General features: G+C 48.6%; 1 protein-coding gene across 1 annotated transcript in view; it reads right to left on the bottom strand.

Annotated features, from left to right (window-relative positions):
• Positions 1-15,552: 15,552 nt before the first annotated feature.
• PTGFRN (prostaglandin F2 receptor inhibitor) overlaps positions 15,553-18,413 on the bottom strand; it is a 66,338-nt gene continuing 63,477 nt past the window's right edge. Inside the window, 2 exon segments of the mRNA XM_075712019.1 lie at positions 15,553-15,719; positions 16,990-17,295. Coding sequence (XP_075568134.1) covers positions 15,553-15,719; positions 16,990-17,295 — 473 coding nt within the window.

The following is an 18,413-nucleotide window of genomic DNA, read 5'->3' as shown; positions in this document are numbered from 1 at the left end:
GGGAAACGGCTCTGCTTGGGTCCTCTCCCAGAGCGGCAGTGGCAGGCTCTCATGAGCGATGGTGACAGCCACCCGCTATGTTGAAAGCGGCTGAGAGGAAGCTGCAAGGCAGCAGTGGTTTCCTCTGCTTAGAAACGTCAGGAACAGTTTGGGAGCGGGGTGCAACTGCGACGTAATACACCTCTGGGGGGTGATGGCTGGCACCTTGGCCCTGCACCTCCTGGGCAAGGGTGATGCCCAAGGTCCCTCCTGCCACTGTACGTGTGCCAGGTGCCTGGCACTACCGGCTGTGGCTTTGCTGTCCAACAGCAACTCAGGCTGACCCTCTGCCTTGCCACTCCTGCTTTGTTGCATGGAGTAACTTGCTCCCTGCTAACAGAGGGGGCGAGGGGCCAGACACCAGGGAGGGATCGGGCAGATTTCTAGGGCTGAAGCTCCCCCCAGCTATTTATTTTCCATAGCTGCAGACAGCAGCATGATGCCTCAGGTACAGGTTGTGTTGGCACAATGCTCCCCAAGGATGGCTGACCAAGCTCTGCCTCAGGATGCAGTGGGGCACCCCAAGTGGGGTGTCTTTCCACAGCACCCCCACCAGCTCATCGGCTACACAAGCAGGAGACCCTCCATCATAACAGCCAGCCCAACTCAGGTGGCTTATCAGCTCTTGAAGGATCACCATGCAGCCAGAAATAAGCTGGGAATGCTCCCCTGTAAGCACGTCCCATGGGCAGGCACCCAGATGCAGAGGATCCTGGACCAGCACTGCTCGCCGGGGCAGTGAGACCACGGGGAAACTGCACTGGCATGGCTGAGGCCAGGAGGCTGCTGGCCACAGCCCCAGCGGCAAGCACTGCGTTTGCATCAGCTGCCACATGGCATCATGCCGTCGGCAGCGCGTGGCCTGAGGCATGCTGCTGCTCCTGCCAGCAGGTGCCAGGGACATGGTGGGAGGCCGATGGGGGCACATCCCGGGCAGGGAAAACCCAGCCTCTGGGGCATGCAGCCAAACAGTCACGAGGGGCTCAAACCAGAGACACTCTCTAAAAGAATTTGCTTGGGTTTTTTTTTTTGGGGGGGGGTGGGGGTTGGTTTTTAGGGGTTTTAGGGGTGGGGGGTCTGTTTAGTTTTGGGTTTTGTTTGGGGGGGGGGGGGGGGTGTTGTTGTTTGCGGTTTTTTCCCCCCCACCCAGGAAGGATGGTGGCACAAAGCATTTACCCCGAGCCACGCTGCTCCCACTGAACAGCTAAATTAGCTCAGGGATTCACAAGCAAAAACCAACCGTAAAACAAGTCTTTCTGCTTGATCCCACAGGACTCCTAGAGGGAACGAGATTCATGTAACGAACCAAAACAAACATGAGGTCCCTCCTTTCCCCGTTTACTAAATTGATTCATATGACAGCCTGTGGGGCCAGGAGACGGGGGCAGAGACTCCTCACTGCAAGGCTCACGCCTCCATTAGCCGGCTCCTCGCCAGCCTGCACACGCAGCTCCCATAGCACCACAGAGCTCTCCAGAAAGCCAAATCCAGGCTGGGGGGACAGGCTGTCGCAGCAGGCAGAGAGGTCACTGCAAGATCTCACCCGTCCCCTGCCACACACCCTCATGGCAATGAAATGGAGCAAAGGAGTAGCACCTGTTTTGGGGGAAGAGGGTGCAATGGAGGGCTGAAACCTATGCGCTTTCTCCTCAGAGGAGGTGAGCAGATACAGCAGAGGCTGGCAAGCGGTGGAGTGCCCCAGGGCGCCTGTTGGTGAGGAGGACCCGTGTCCCATGGCAGTAGGACACGGCCATGCACAGAGCCATAACTGTGTGGTAGGCTTCCATTCCCTGCTGCTGGATTAAATCGTCCCATCTTGGAGGCAAGGGATGAAGAAGTTTGCTTTCCAAGAGCAACCTGCTGCCAGCAGTGCCCCGGGGATGATCCTGCTGATAGTAAGCCAGCCTGCCTACCACTTTGGAGAAGGGAAAAGCATCTCTGCTACAGTGAGAGAGTAAATAGAAAGGAAACTTGGAGTTCAACCTCAGTGAGCTTCCGACAGTCAGTGTGCAGATAAATGTACACATGGGGACAGTTTAACTCCAAGCTTGCAACTCTAATGATGCATGAGTCGCTGTTTACATTTGCAATAGAGAAACCGGGGAGAATAGGACTGCCTGGCCCAGCCCTATCACCAGCAGTGATGCTCCTCTGTGGACAAAACCAACAGCTCCCTCTTCCTTGGACGGAGCAATCTAAAACTTATTCTCTTCCTCCCTGGGAAATCAGTGTAACCAGACATACAGCAGGGCTATTAACAACACAAGGCAGGGGAAAGGAAGAGGATCAGAGAATCCTTTACAAAGACAACATTGCCATTAAAAACCACATCAGTGAAGCCAGATCCACAGGAAGAAAAGATCCCCTTGCCTTATTTTGCTGGGGAAGACACAGGACAGGAAGCAAGGGGGAAATACACCTCTTGGATAGCACAGAGGGTCCCTGCCCATACCCACAGCGAGCAGAAGACTCGCCTCCTCCAAGCTAGACAGTGTGTGTGCCCGTGCACCTTGCCTGGTGAGCTGAAGTGCTGCACCAGGGCCATGGCGATTAAATGCTATTGACCCCCAGCCCTCAGCATAGCCTGGCCACCGCCAGCACCTGAGCAGCAGGGCCACCTCTCAGCACACCCCAGCAGGGTACCACCATCTCCCACTTCAGAGCACAAGACGAGAGGTCAGGCTGCCCACAGCACTGGCTTTGGCTTTCACACAGGTGATGACCATCTTTAATTGCATGCCTCCGTACCCATTCTCCATCCCTCTCCCTCCCTGGATCCCTTTGCAGGCATCCTTTTTGGATGCTGCTCAGCCACTTTAGGCCAAAGCTTTCCAGAAAAACACCACCAGAAATACAGCATGGAAAGCATTGCCAAGCCCAGTGCAGCCAGGGTACAGTTAGACTCTATCTAAAAGAGCACAGCAGCAATCTGCAACATCCACGGGTACTTTAAAAACTCACAGAGACACAACTGCTGACCAGACGCTCCCCCAGCATACTGCAAGGAGCATGGGGAGGGATGGGAGTAAGGCAGGATCCTCCCACAAGCAGGGTAGAAATGCCACAGAGGAAGGCATTGAGGATGAAGGAGGCAACCCCATGGTCAGTGTTGGTTTTCAGAGGGAACAGACTGCTGACACCCAAAAGCAATTAGGGAAGCATAGGGGAGAGTCTGCGCCTAGATCCCCTGCCCGGCTATACAGCCCCTGTGAACCCCCTCACCCCATTTGGATGCCTGGGGTTAGGCAGCAAGGCTCCTGAGCAGCAGAGGATACCGGTCTCCTTTGCCCACAGCTGCCACTCTCTTTGCTGGCTTCCACCCACTGAAGCGGAGGACACAGCCTACCCTGCCTCCTGAAAAGTAGCAACAAACCTCAACTTCCAAAGAAATCCAGACCTCAAACTATGTCTTGGGCAAATCCGGCTTTGCACAGGAAGGGTTTTCAGCCACTGCTGAGGTTGTTTCTTCTAGGAGAAAAAAAAAAACAGCTCTTAAAAGGGAGTGTTCCCCCATGAGCTTTTGGCATCGCTGCGCAACATCCCAGGTGAAAGCAAGCTGCTCTGGGAAGAGTGTGAGCTCTGGGGCCTCTACTCAGCACCATGGCTCTGCCATCCCCTCACCCCCATCCAAGCCAGCCCTCAGCAGTGACCTGCCCTCCACATCTCTACTCACACAGAAGAGCACCCTGGGGATCCCTGAGCACCGAGGCACAGGTGGCGAGGGAACTAGAGACTAATTTGAGGCAGCAAGGTCCCAGCAGAGGCCAAAGGGGGCAAAGACAACACAGCCCCCTCCTCCTTGCGTGACCTCCCCTGGAGCAGCATGAATGGGAGCCCTGCTCCTCAAAGGCTTTTTGAGGGGAAAGGCATGCAGTGCCTGCTTGGCTATAAAAACCTCGGTGCCTTTCAAAGGGCAGCCGCAAAGAGCTCCCTGCATTTCAGGCTGCTCTTGCAATCAAACAGGGAGGGGGAAACACAGCCCAGGGGTGCAGGTTATAGGCAAGCTCTCCAAAAATGCCTCCTCTGCCTTCACTTTACAGATCTCAGGAGACATGTCCCCCACCCAGAAATGCCGTTGCCTCATGCTCATAGTGACTGGGGAGGGGCAGGAGGAGAGGGAGGGAGCAAGGGAGGGAGGGAGGTTGCAGCCTCAAAAGCAAGGGGCTGCTGCCAGGCAGGGTGGGGGGATGCAGGGAAGAGCACAGCATTAACAGGGATAATCTGGCAGTCTTGGGGGATGCGCCAGAAGCCTACAGATAATCAGAGGAGCTGGCACAACAGACTTTGAAGTCTGCTGTCAGGTTTTCTCAGCCCGGCTCAGACATCAAAGGCAGCTGGTTACTTCCCCCAATTATGGAGCAGGAGCCGTCCGGCTGCCTGGCTTCCCCAAGGCCAGCCAGCTCAGCTGCCATCCCCCAGGCATGCTCTCATGGGCAGAAACCTCCTGACAGAGCACAAATGCCCAACTCCTCCACCTCCCGCTGGAGCTAGGCTCGGTTTGCTGGAAGCTTGCCTCGCAGCTACGTGGGCTTTCACCTTGGGCTGTTTGAGCCAAGTGAGATCTCGGTGGATAAAGCTCTCCCCACCGACATGCTGCTAAACCAAACCACCCACCAGTCCCAGCAAAATCAGACAGTCACGAGAACAGGGGGAAGTCTAGCAAAGGGGAAAAAAAATAGCAACCTTTTCTCATGGTGGTGGGAATGACTGCTTTGGTTACTCAAATCCTGTGTGTCCTGGGCCCTCGTGGGACATGGCTCCAATGCATGGCAAGGACAGGGTCTTCATAAGAAAAACCTACAGAAGCACGGAAAGGCTGTTGCAATTGTTTTGCACTGAAAAAACACAGTAACATTGGTACAGGAACTGAAACAATTAGAAAAAAAAAAAAAAGGGCAATTGAAATCTAAGAGCAGAACAGGCTGGGGAGCAGAGAAACACCCATCCTGTGCAATTGCAGCTTTCTAGGACTCTGGCCACTCTCAGTAGTGAGCAGCCAGGGCTGGCCTAGGAGAATGTCCACAGCTTTTTTTTTTTTTTTTTTTTTTGTGAACTGGCCTTTGCTCTTGTTCATACCATCATTTCTACTGTAAAAATTCAAACAAGAAAAAAAAATTGGCCAGGGCACTACAGAGACACCAAAGTCCTTCAGGAAAGTGGGATGGTTTATTCCTGCTTTACTACCACAGCAGTGGGCAAACACACTTGCTCTGAACCTGCTCTGCCAATGGGACATAAGTAGAGCCTGAACCACATACCTCATATCTTATCCAAATAAAAAGTGCTGTATAGCCCCCAACCCCCATTATTTTTTTTCTTTTTAAATCTTCTACCCACACAAAAGGGCTGAAAAGCCTCACTCCTCTATAGCCATAGCTCCATCAACCTTTGTAGTTTGGGCCAACAGTGTGTTTCTGACATAAATCTCCTGGACATCTCGCCTTCGCTGCAGGCGGCAGAAAGCCACAACGTGCCACTGGGGACCAGGAGAGATGCTGCACCGAGAAAGCCAATTCATCTCCCCCCTGCCAGCTCCTTGCAGCACCCCAGGAATGAGCCAGCACGTGCAGCACCTCAGCAAAGAGGCATTGCCTCAGCAGCTGCGCTTTCCTGCACCACATCAGGCCACGCTCCTCTGGCTGCGGGGCTTAGCAGCCTGCCCTCCGTAAATCCCGTTGATACCCCGCCGCAGCACGCACTGGGCCTGATCACGCCACTGTGCAGTCTGCAAGCGCAGCCACCCTGCCTGCCTCGGCTCCTGCATGGCACCAGGAGCTGCTACACGCCACCCCCGGACCTCTCCACTCTGGCATCCAAAGCGACATCAGCATCTTTCAAGCAAGCAGCGTCATGAAAGACCATTTGAAGCAAAGCAGCAGAGGGTTGTACCTGGTTGTTTGGGTTCCCAGTGGACACAGCCAGGGCAGAGGCCGGGGAAGAGAGGAGGTAGGTTAAGAGAGGCAAAGAGGGAAAGCAATCGCAGCGGGCTGTTGTTCAGTGTGAATTTCTATGGGGGAATACAGAACAGTATTACATGTTGGGAGAGAAGCTAGGTTTTATTATTAAGCTGCTTATTTAGGTCTCTAAGTTACAGAGAAGCTGCACTTCAAAACTAATTAGATTGACAGAGCTTGGATTCTATTACAGGATTTCCAGAAGCAAGAAGGTTTGGAAAAAAAAAATAGCTGCCCTGGAAATGTTAGCAAGGGAATTAAACAGCCATTGCTGCAGCCAATTGTTAAATACATTTACGCTGGGAAAAATTAAAACTCCAACTGCCAAACCCCCCTGCACCAGTGGCTGCAGTAAGCAAGGGGGAAAGCAAGGGTTAGGCTCCTCTCCTAACAGGCCTGTGTGGAAGATGCACAAAATACATGTTTCCCAGTCCTAGAGGTAGGCAGAGAGCCTCCAAGGCCCCTCAGGAAGCACGTGCCTCCCTCTGATGGCAGCATGTGAATTTGAAAGCACATGGATTTTTTCCCCGCCCTGAATCAGCTGCAGTGAGCACAGCATCTGGGAGCTGTAGGCAGGCAACTGCGGGGCTGGGGCTGAAGGAGGAGAGGCTGCAGGTCCCACAGAGCAGCACAAGGGCTATCCAGGGAAACCCCACCACCTACATAGACAGAAAGCCCCACCTTTACTACCCAGGACACTAAGGCTCTGTCCGCACAGGCAGAGTGTGGCCACCCTGGCACTAAGAAGAACATGGGAGTGACACACAGCTACGCTCCTGAAGTGATAAAGCAAGGTAGCAATGGCAGAAGTACACTTATAGTTCACCTAGCATCAAAGCCTTCACTCATCTACCCAAAACAACTCCCTCTTTCCCACTCCGAGATCATGGGAAAAGCAGCAGTTTCACAAGGTCCAATAGCAGAGCCAGAGCGGCCCTTTTTAAAATCCCAGAACTACCAACTTCAGTTCCTCTTGAAGCGCCCAAAGCATCCTTCATCTGTGAATGTGATGCTCCTCTCCAAGTACACATACGCAGGTGTCCAAAGAAATTCAGCTCGGGTCCTGAGGAGTTGCCAGAGCAGGACCTTGACTAAAATGTAGCAGTAACATGCTGTTTAGTGGTCTGGATGTGTTTAGCTACCAGACAGCTGTACCAGGCTATGCAGTAGATGCTCTGTTCCTATCCGCCACCTTTTCACCCTCCTCAGCATCATTTAGGTAGAGCACTCTGGACACCACCACCCCATGTTGCCCTCATTGCTGCACAAGCATCCCAAGAGCAGATCAGCAGAATACGGTGCAGGCAATACTGATGCTGTTGCTGCTGGTATCCTCCATTCACACGGAAGGAGGATGTCTTGGCTATTGTCACAGGAAGGCTAAGTTATATTTACACTAAGCCAAACGAGTTTTCTTCAAAGAAAAGGCAGGAGCTGCAGCGAACTCCAGGGAAAGCCTATGGGGCACACAGCTTTGATTAAATGGAGAATGTCAGGAAGAGTTGCAAATGTACAAACTAGAGCTCACTTCTTTGTGCTCGGCTTGTCAGTCTCAGTGTGAAAGCAATTCCGTCTTCAGCGTTGCCACTGAAGGGCTCGATAAAGGATGCACCCAGTAATGCAACACAGAAGCACTTATCTTACTTTTGCCTGACACCTTCCACCTGAGAGCCTGCAGCACCCCCTGCTACTCCCTGAGACTTGGAGAACATCTCTCACCACTGAAACGTGGGCCTTGGTCAAGTTGGGAAGAGATGACACTCAGATGACATGCTGCTGCCACCACTGACAGAAGGTAAGGGAGGGTTTAAACACAGCAATGCCATGCCCAAGGGTCCCGAGAGCCGTCTTGTTAACATTGTATACAATCAGGTCTAGGAAGGGGAATTTAATGAATAGCAACTTAAAGACATTTTCTGGATGAATGCAAGACAGAAAGGGAGAAAGAAAAAGATAATGGCACCAGGCAAGGACACCTCAGCATGCACCTGAAAGGCTACAGGAAAAGCCATCAGCTTCAAAAGGACCTTAACATCTTATTTCTAAAGAAAATGTATACTTCTGCCAGGCTGGGCCCTCAGAGCTCACCTTCTGAAGGGGCTCTCCCTGCAACACCAGAGATGGACATTTCTGAGCTAGGGGAAGAGGCTTGTCAGGCCCACACTGATGGGGTGCTGGGGTGGAGAGTGGGCAGTGACAGAAAACAGCTGGTAAGGTCTGTCCCTGTGGAAGAAGGCCAAACACCCAATAAAGTAGAAAGACACGTTATCCTTTTCATTGCTAGAAGACTCATCTTATTTATATGAATACTTCAAGAAGCCTGGTCACTCACTATTGGTACAGCTACTAGAAGAGACAGCTTCAGAGGGAGTGGACACTGTGGATAACACACCAGGGACCTCAGCATGAGACGTGGTTGACTCCAGTAGTCACACGGCAGGAAAGATGCATGGCTGAAGACTAGGAGCCTGCGCAAGGATATAAACCACAATTAGAGGGGATTGGATCCATCCTGATAACTGTAGTCCAAGGACTATTTCAAAGGCAGAGATGTTATACAAGTAACAAAATAGAGATTAAAATCCATCCTAGAATTATTTTCATAAAAACATAAGCTATGTGAGAATGGTTGTTACAGAGATCTTGAGGACCCATCATGTGCCTTTTGGTTGAATAAGGACTACAGCTATCTACTGTAGCTTCCTCCCTCCTTCCCTAGCCCATCACTAGAGGGAGATGCCATTACCTCATTTCTCTCAGCCCCTACCTGCCTGGCCAATACTTTTGTACATTTATCTTGCCTAATTCTCATGTCTTACCTGAGCTGCACTTTCCTTTACAGCTAATGGCAAGAAATGGGTACCTCCAGGTTCTCCTTATTCTAAAATGCATGTCTCAGGTAGGTCAGATAAATTGCATTCTTTAGTTATCTGTTTCTCAAGTCCAGGGTGGCTAGCCTGGGTGTTAAAGATGAATCCCATCATAGTTACCTTGAGGAATGACTTTGCTTCATACTAGGTACAATGTTCAGCACAGTGGTTGCTTGCCTGGAACTCACAGACACTGAGCAGCATTTGTGTTATGATACCAAGCAGCCACTCAGGAAAAAGCAGGCCAAACCCACCTTACTTAGAAAGAAAATCCGTCCCTTCTACTTTAGGAAAGGGAATCTGAATGTCTCTTTGGAGTCATTTCCCCATCAGAGATGCTTAGTTTCCTTGCATATTCTCTGGAGTCCTCATGAGGAAAGAGACTACAAAACATTTATGTGCATGTGTGCATGGTGCCAGCCTTGCAGATGATCTGTATGTAGTGGGCACTGGGCTGGAGTTCTGCAGCTTGAGCTCTCAGCAGATGACTCAAGGATGCACCACAACAACATACCCCCCACTCTTCCTCAGAGAGATGAACACAAAAGAACATGGTCCTTTAGAGATGCAGAGACAAACATCAGTCTAGATAGCAAAGGCAAGAAGAGAATCTTGAAGGAAAGAACAGGAAATGGAAGAAGGGAGGCAGAGGGAACAAACCATGGAGGAAATGAGCAAACAAGGTTGGGGACAGAAAGAAAGAGGATGTACCTGAAACCTGTACTTGCATTCAGAACCTGCATTTGGCCGTAGCCACATACAGCTTTCATACATCCAGGCAGATGCTAAGCAGCATGGATATTTTCCCTGCTTACCATAGCCCTAACATCCCAGCTGCTGCACACCACGCCCAGGACCTTTGTAGAGCTGAAGTCAGCACAGGGGCAAGAGCCACAAAGGCAACACCAGTCCTGTCCTCTCAGACATCTCTGTGGGTTCTCGGGTGCCCAGTAACTGGTATGTTCATATATTGCTAGCTTTGCTGGAGGAGCTCTGGAAGCATCCTCCCTTCTCCCTAGCCCCACTCTTTAAGAAACTTTTAGGCACTTAGAATCTTTGAGACTCCTTGCCATCTGTTGAATATGCCAAATCATTGGCAGGATCAGACAAGCAAGGAACCAAAGGGCATGATCCAGGTCAAGTTGCCAACAAGAAACAGAACTTCATGTCCATCTAGCTGAAGCTTCACTATTCACTTCTAAAGCCAGCAGAGGTGCACTCAGACTAAGTCTGTGGTCTAGTCTAGGCCCAGTACATGCTGGAGTTTATAAAATCCCACATGAACAAAGTATGATATAATACTAACTTGCTTTCATAAAGTCTGCTTTGGGAAGTCCTGTCTTTCTACCCCCTTGGCAGAGGTGGAAGCAGACATGCAGTTACACTTCTGGTACTTTGTGGAATGCAGCTCTGCTGCCAGGTAGAGGAGAACAGCTTGTCTTTGTGGCAGCTCTTCTGAGGGACCTGGAAATTCACAGAACCTGGCTTCCTCAATAACCCAAGCATTCCCCTGGAGCTCTCAGTATCAATCATCTGCTGGCTATGGTCTAATGCCGTTTTCCTCAGTAATGGAAAGAGATGCCTGGCAAAGGGTTATCCGATAGAAGACTACGTGCTGTATTGAAGGTGTATTTACCTCGCACAAGAATGAACAGTGGCTCTTTCTTCAGTTAGCATGTCCCACAACTTGGATCCGTTGCTAAAGGCTCTTTCTTGAAACACCATCTCTCCTGTTACCTGCTGTGCAGACCTCAGCCCCCTGCAATCATAGAAACATAGAAAGTCCCACTGAAAAGGCAAAAGCCATACATTTCTTTGGAAGATTTGCATGACCAACTTCACCTTCACATGATAGAGGAGGCAGGTCTTCTGATGCAGGCTAGTCCACTTCAGTCAACTTCAGCCCAGTGGAGGTTTTAGGACTGGCCTGGGTTCTGCTGTGAAACAAGCACAGCCAAGCACGTTGCCTGAGCCTGGTGCTATAGAAGCAACTAAACACCCAGGCTCTGGCACAAACGTGCTTTTCAGGCAGTCTCTATGACACTAGGCAGCTAGGTACCTCTATAGGCAGGTAACTGAGTTGAACCCATGGCAGATACAAGGTGATGCTGGAGACTTGGTAACTCCCATCATCTACTGCAACACTCAGGCAGTTATTTGCAGGTATCCCCTTTCATCAAAGTTTTGGCTTTATTTTCTTTTTTATGATAAAATCCTAGCACGCTTTCAAGAACTGTATTAAGATCCAGGTCATCCCAGGGGGTGGGGGAGGCAAGAGGGTTTCATAAAGCTAAGCCAAACCTACCACTAAGCTGTAACCTGGACAGCTAGAGGCCAACAGCTGCTGTCCCATAAGCATGCCACTCATTATTCATGGGCATGTATGTGTTGAACATCTGCAGCTGCCGAAGGCTCTGCTGAGGGATCAGAGACCATTTATGATATTTCTCTATCTCAGCTGATGGTCTCTGTCACCCCGTAAAAACTTACAGCTTGGTGGCACCTCCCAGCTTCCTGTAAGCACACTCTACAGAGGATAGCTTTCCAGCTGCAACACCACCATCTGGAAAGAAGCCAAAGTTACACACTTTGCTGTCAACTAGCCTGCACTGCAGCCACCTTGAACAGAGCATGAAGTAGTCTGAATGCAAACCGACCTTGCCAACACCTGTTTTGGCCTCCCAAAACTACTTCTGCCTCAAGCAACTTCTTGTTGGAAAGGAAGTCACCTCCTTGCCGTACTATCATGGTGTCCTTACATGGTTGCTGGGGGGAAAAATAATCCTAAATTCAGCCATTGGCAAGGTAAGCAGGAAGTTTACTTCCAACACTACTGATTTTTCCTCCTGGTACCTTGGAAATGAGAAGCTTCAGGAAGGGTTCAAAGAAGACTCAACATCTAATGCCCAGGTTTTACAGCAGATACTGAACACACACTCCTAACTGTGACTCCTGGCCCTAGGTAATCAAAAGGAAACTCCCCCAACAAAAAGGTTGACTTCCAGTGGGGTAGAAACAGGACAGACTCAGAAAACAATTACGGTCCCCAATTCATCACATAAATGTAGGCAAATATTTAAAATTTACTGTAAAACAGGGCTCATGCTTATTTTACAGGGTAAGCAGTGCTGGAAACAGGACTGTAAGGTTTACATTTGATACCCTTGCCTCAACAATAGTGTCTGCATAGATGCAAGGTACAAGGAAAGAACTGCCCATAGTTCAAACATCCAGACCCACAGCACAGACATAATCAAAAAGGCTCGCTCTTTATTTTAAACATAAAAAGAAACATTTTACACAGCATTGTTAGAACTATTCAGTACCTGCATTCCAGAACTGTGCCAAACACTTTATTTTATAACTTTGAAATTAAAACAACAGAAAGAAAATATCTTGCCCTTCTGCTATTTGATGTTCAAGCTTGTCCTGGATCGAAATTCCAAGTGCCTGGAGGAATTTACCAGCTTAACCAGGAGATGTGGCAATGCGAACAGAGGAAGATCAACATGAGCCCTTAGGATACTTTGACAATACCACAGGTTGCAGCAGGGAGGATATGGATGCTTGCACTGCATCTCAGGCAGCTTACTCTCCTGATACTCTGCAGGTTTAATACACAACCAGATGCACACACCTCCACTCACACAAACCCCGGTCACACAGGAAATAATAATAATAGAAAACATGAAAAGTGACCTAGATTTTTTTTTTTTTTCATTAGAGATAAGATTCCCACTCTATTTTAAAAAAGGGGGATAATACAAAGTTGGCACAAGTAGAAGGAAAGCTGGGGGGTAAGTCTAGCCCCTCAGCTTCTAACCTTCCAGCTACAGCAAATACAGGGTGGAAGGGGATGCAGCATTGCCTCCCAAGGGGCTGGCAGCGGTACGAGCTAGCAGCGAACTTGCTTCACTTAGAATGACAAAGATGGTTTGTTATGGGCCATGAAGGAAGGTCAGTGTTAGCTAAGGACATGGGGACCTTTCACTAGAGCAGGGAGCTCTGACAAAAATAACCCTGAGTTTTTTCCAGTAGGGAGAAAGTGTGCTATGTTGTGTGCTTGAGAAGAGCTGGCGGTTCCCTGCTCGTTCATTCCCTAATTATTGCATGACAGTCATGATCCTCTCTCCCTAAAACTTAACCAAGAGCACATAAACAAGGAGTCAGTCTACAAGGACAGAAAGTGACTGATGCTGTGCTTCGAAATTCACCACCACTACCACTCCTCCCAAGATGCCCCAATGCCACAGGCCTTCCGCAAAGAAAGCGGATGTTAATGCAGGAAAGAAGCTGCTAAATCAGTGCGGGAAGGACAGACAGCATCTCAAACATCAGAATGGTGTTTCATAACACCCAAGGAAAAAGCAAGTTTTCACTACAGCAGACAGATGGGAAAGGACGAAAAATTCTCGCTGTCAAAGTAGTATTTGAGTGAATCCTTTCCTCAACTCCCTTCCTTTGGAAAGCATCGCTACAGATTTCTGGGCTTTCACAGTGGAAGGCAGAGACTGCTTCTGTCCTGTTCTACATCTGCCTGCAACAAAGGCCTTTTCAGAGCTCTTCCAGAAATGAAAACATCAGGCCAGAAAGAAAAGTCGCTATGAATGTTCAGGCCAAAGTCTTCCAGAGGTTTATAGGTTTTGGGTGTCCCAGTCTTTGGAACACTACATGCAATGTCTTAGGGAGTCAAATAACAAGTTGCAAGCCCCAACTCTGCAAATCAAGTCCATTTTGAGGATGTCTCGCATTCAGCTTCCAAAAAATCACTGGACACCTCTATGCATACATACGTATATGTATGTGACTGCATGTACATTTGCATGCGGGAAGCAGAACAGCCTTCTAGAAAAAACCCTCGTGTCAGCCTCAGAACAAAGGTCACAATGCAAGACAGGAAAAAAAACCCACACAAAGAAAACTTACCGCAAAAAAAGCCTGATTTCGGGATAGCAACAGTGTTGAGTGCAAGGTTCCACAAACACTTAATGCAAAATGAAGCCATCATAGCACAGATACTAGACCTGCAGCTCCTCTGGAATATGCAGTGGGATGAGCTATTAGTGAAGCAGACCGAATATGTAACGAATGTCTAGCTTGGCAACAGCACACCACAGCCACTACCTTCCATGGATGCTCTCCTTTAGCATCTTTTCTTTTATCTTGGAAAAAAAAAAAAAAAAAAAATCTAGAAGGGATTGAGCCCTGGCCTCAACTCTACGTTTCTCACCCTTCTTGATGCGAGCCAAACACTGGCTGTGACATCACGTTGCAGTACAGTCCTACTTCCTTGTTTGTTTATACACAGTATCCTTATTCTGACTTTTATTGCTTAAAACACCAGCTATGCTGGGAAGACAGAACTGCCTGGAAAAGGAACTGCTCCCACTAAGGAGCCAGGTCAGTGTATGTGGAAGACCAAAGCAGGACTTCTATACTATAGCACCTAGGAATAGGTCTCAAACCCATGGGGAAAGCCTTGCTGCAGGCCCATGCACAAGACCAGAATCACTGGAACCTGAAGGATTCTTACTGCCCTCTTGGGCTTGCTCCTATTCCTACCCTGAGCTGCACTTCAGCTACTGCAGATCTCAGACTCTGCTCACTGGTTCAAGGGTTACCGAGTGACCGGCAGAAGCAGCACTAGAGTCTGGTCTGTGCATTTGGTAATACATAGTTTACAAGTCTTCTCTAAACATGATCAAGCGGGCCAACTGCAGACAAAGATCCATCTCTTCCCCCCCCCCCCCCCCCCATAAGTCACACCATCACCAGTGGGGCAAGGTGTCCCACCTCTCTGCCAAGGCCAGCAGAAGGCTGGGCCTTGTTCCTAGACACCATGTGCCCCCTGCCACAAGCAGAACAGGGTCTCAGGCACAACACGAGCAGCTGTAGTGGGGAGAAAAGGCAGCGGAAGGGTGGGGGAGAAGGTGGCCATAAGCAGACATCCAACAAACACTTGTCTGAGGATTGACTCTTCAGGGTTGCCAAGTTAGCCCCTATTCACCACAGCTAAGAGCAAGTGTCTCAAAGACCTCCAGGCAAGTTATGTTATGTAACTGCAAACCCTTTGAAAGCCAGGGAAAAGAAGGCATGCTGACAACCATAAACCAATTCTTTGCTGGAACAGTCTCATGAGGCACCAGCAGAGGAACCTTCTCCAGCCTTCAATCCAACGCAGAGAAGTCTGTGAAATACCAAGGTGGACAGAGAAGGGGAATGGTGTGATGGGGGTAGAGGGGAATAGTAGATTGGTTAATACAACAAAAGTCTAACACTTCTACCAGTCCCTTTCCCACCCATTGCCCTGCCCATCATGCTTTCATACAGGGACATCTTTTCAAAACCAAGAAAGGGGAGGGGGGGACAGGGACGGGGGGAGACACCAAACAAAACCAAAAAAACCTTAGTGAATTTTGTCACAGGGCCCTGCTGAAAGAAGGCTCGACAGTTTGCACATTAGAAGGACACGATCCCTATGCAGAAAGTGCTGCTGAAAAGGGGAACTCGGAGTCGCTAAATTGGCCTGAATGCTCTCAGGACATGATGTGTAACAAGGAGAAGCTTGAGGTCCAGGCTGAAATCAGAGAGGAAACACACTGTCTTGTCTGGGCCTGTGAGTGAGTGTCTCAGCACAGTCCAAGAGCCCTGTGAGTCTCTCTCGAAATGCAAGTGTCTGGCTCCCACGCTCAGTCCATCTCCATCGACATTAGCCGGCGACGCTCTCGTCTTGTTTCCTGCACTTCCTTCTTGCAGCACCAACGAGAGCTGCAGTAGCCAATGAGGCAGGATAAGAGTCCAATGACAGTGGCCAGACCAATGCCAATCAACAGGGGATACTTGAAAGCATTCAGAACTGAAAGAGGAAGGCAAAGTCATTAGATATCACTGACAAATTCAGAGATCCCCATTATTTGTTCTTGCCTAAAAAAGGAGAAAATCCCACATTATTCAGCCATGGGCAGATTAATTATTCCAGAAGGAAATTACACTAATTTTCCTTCTTCATTTCTGTCTTTTGAGGTTTGGAAAATTAGTCTCTTACTGGACTCCCTTACCTCCTCACCCTAATTCTTCCTCCACCATTTCAAAGCCTCAGGGAGGCTGGAAGCACAACAGGAACGTTGGAGTGAGACAGCAAAGTAGAGCTAGTTTCCAGAGGTATTCCATCACCTGTTCCTCCAAACAAAAGCTCTGCAAAGTTTCCCCATCAGAGGCAGACTGTGCATGCACTCTTTGTAGTATGTTTCCAAACGGCAAGGAGTGGACTCCTTTACACTTTGCTTGATTAGAACTACTTGTACAGTATATTCACTGCCACTCGGCAACCCTGTCTAATCAACCTCCAAAGTTGGTACCAAACAAGAAATTTGATTTGTAGGCACTTACTGCTCAGTTAAAAGGCAGGGTCAGGAACTGTAAGGAGTTTGGAAAGTACAGTTATAATAGTTATCTCCACAGTAGGGAGAGAAAAAACTGGATTCCTTTCAAGTTCATGGAACTTCCCAATATGACCTTTCCTGGAAATATTGAGAAGAAAGCAACGAATTCAAAACCCCTCCTGCATTAATTTTCCTCCTTAGCTATGTGCTGAATGCAGGTTCTAGTGTGCAACTTGCTTCTCATGAAGTCTAGCAACACCTGCAACTCACGTTGGAAAGCAGACAAGGCACTAAGTGCAGGGAGCAGCACATCTTGTGGTTAGGAGAGGGAGGAAGGAGTCAGAGCTCTGACTTTCTGTTCTCAGCTTTGATATTAACCACAACATGACTCTACTTCAGCATGCCCCATCTGCAAACCAAAGCTTCCTCCTGCAGGCAGCAGCAGGGTTAACACTTGGAGAGACTACTATGCCTTGACTGAAAGATGCCCCAGCTATGTAAAACATCACCAAGAGACGATCAGGAAAGAGAACACTCCAGTCTTATGAGTATGATCTGTTCAGGCCTACCTAGTCTACAGAATCTGGAATCAGAAGTTGCAAACAATAGAAAAGGGTAACAAAATCTAATGAGATTATCACTGGCACCTTTAAAAATAGCCATGGGGAATAATTGTCACAGAAAGACATAACAAGGTGTTAAAAAAAAAAAAAAAATTGCATAACACACATTGTAATCTCTTACCATCCATTTTCACAGATAGAAAGATGGGTTTGGCTTTGATGTCAGGTTCCCGCTGCCATACGCCGGTGGCAGATCGCACCCATGGGGTCACTACACAGTAGTGGTTCCCAAAGTCATGGTCCTCACAGCCATGTACACGGAGACGGAATTCCAGTGGGCTGATTCTCTCCAGGCTGAGATCACTGCTCCCATTTCTCCTGCTTTGCGTGACAATCCCTCTCCGGTCCAGCGAGGCCAGCAAGATGGGCTCTCTGTCCAATGCAAAGGAGCGCACAGCAAACCAGGAGACATCAAAGGACATATCATCTGCATTTGTGGACAAAGAAGAATTCAGACATGTTGGTGAGCTCCAAAGAGTATTCACAGTGCCACTTCTCAACAGAAAGGTTATTCTGCAAGGAGCATAGCCAACATTGGTCTAACAGTGGAAGAAAAAAAAAAGAAAAAAAAAAGAAAAAAGAGTGTCCTGAACACATCCTTTCTGGGAGGTTCCAAGCAGTGAACTGCAATGAAATCCACTGGCATGAAGAATGTAGCTGCACAGAAAGGGTAACTTACTACAGGGACAACAGATCGGAGATTACTTGCTTTCCTGGCCTGCCATTCTAAAATTTATATTTCATCTCTGATCTAAGTTTTCACCAAGCAGGCCTAGTGTCATAAGTTCTATAACTATGCTGAACCTACACTGAAAAGGGATTGGAAGTGCTAAGTATCTGCTAGCAGAGAGTGATTTGCAATTACTATCTTCATGCAGGGCCTACACTACCACCAAGTCAGACAGCTCTTTCCCAAAGACTCCTTTCTTACATTTCATCTGCCTAAAATAGAGATTCTACACAGAGCACAAAAAATTACCTACAAAAATACAAAACATTCAGGAGCAAAGCCTGACCACAATGCTTTTATACTTTTTTTTTTTTTTCCAGAGTTGTGGGTTACTGTCACACATCACCAGGCATCATGCCCTGCACAAGTTTTACCACCCAAGGAGATAGTCTATAAAACGCATTTACAACATCTTTAACATTTAACACAGCTGACAGGTAGTCAGAGTTCATCAACACATCTAGCTCTTTCTATGTTCGTGCAAGATCCTATTGATCCCATTAGCAGATCTCAGTCTTAACCCTATTAGGCTGATGTAGCTGAGTATCTACTTTAAAAACTACTGCTATTCTTTGCTAATGTGAGCACAACAACACTGTCAGAATCTGAAACCTGGCATGACCTAGAGCATAGACAGGAAAGTCTGCTCACTTGCTTCATCAACAGGTCTTCCTTCCTTGCACCTAAGCAAACCAATGGGACCCAACTGGAAACAGAGGTTGGTTACTATTTCTTTCCTGAGTTTTGGGTACTGGTAGAATGTATGCACAGGGCTTAACCTTTTCACATTTAAGAGAGTCTCAATGATTTTGGCA

Source organism: Pelecanus crispus, chromosome 1 (assembly GCF_030463565.1).
Source record: "Pelecanus crispus isolate bPelCri1 chromosome 1, bPelCri1.pri, whole genome shotgun sequence".
Taxonomy (NCBI): domain Eukaryota; kingdom Metazoa; phylum Chordata; class Aves; order Pelecaniformes; family Pelecanidae; genus Pelecanus; species Pelecanus crispus.
Note: the sequence above shows the minus strand (reverse complement) of the source record. Positions and strands in the feature narration are given on the sequence as shown.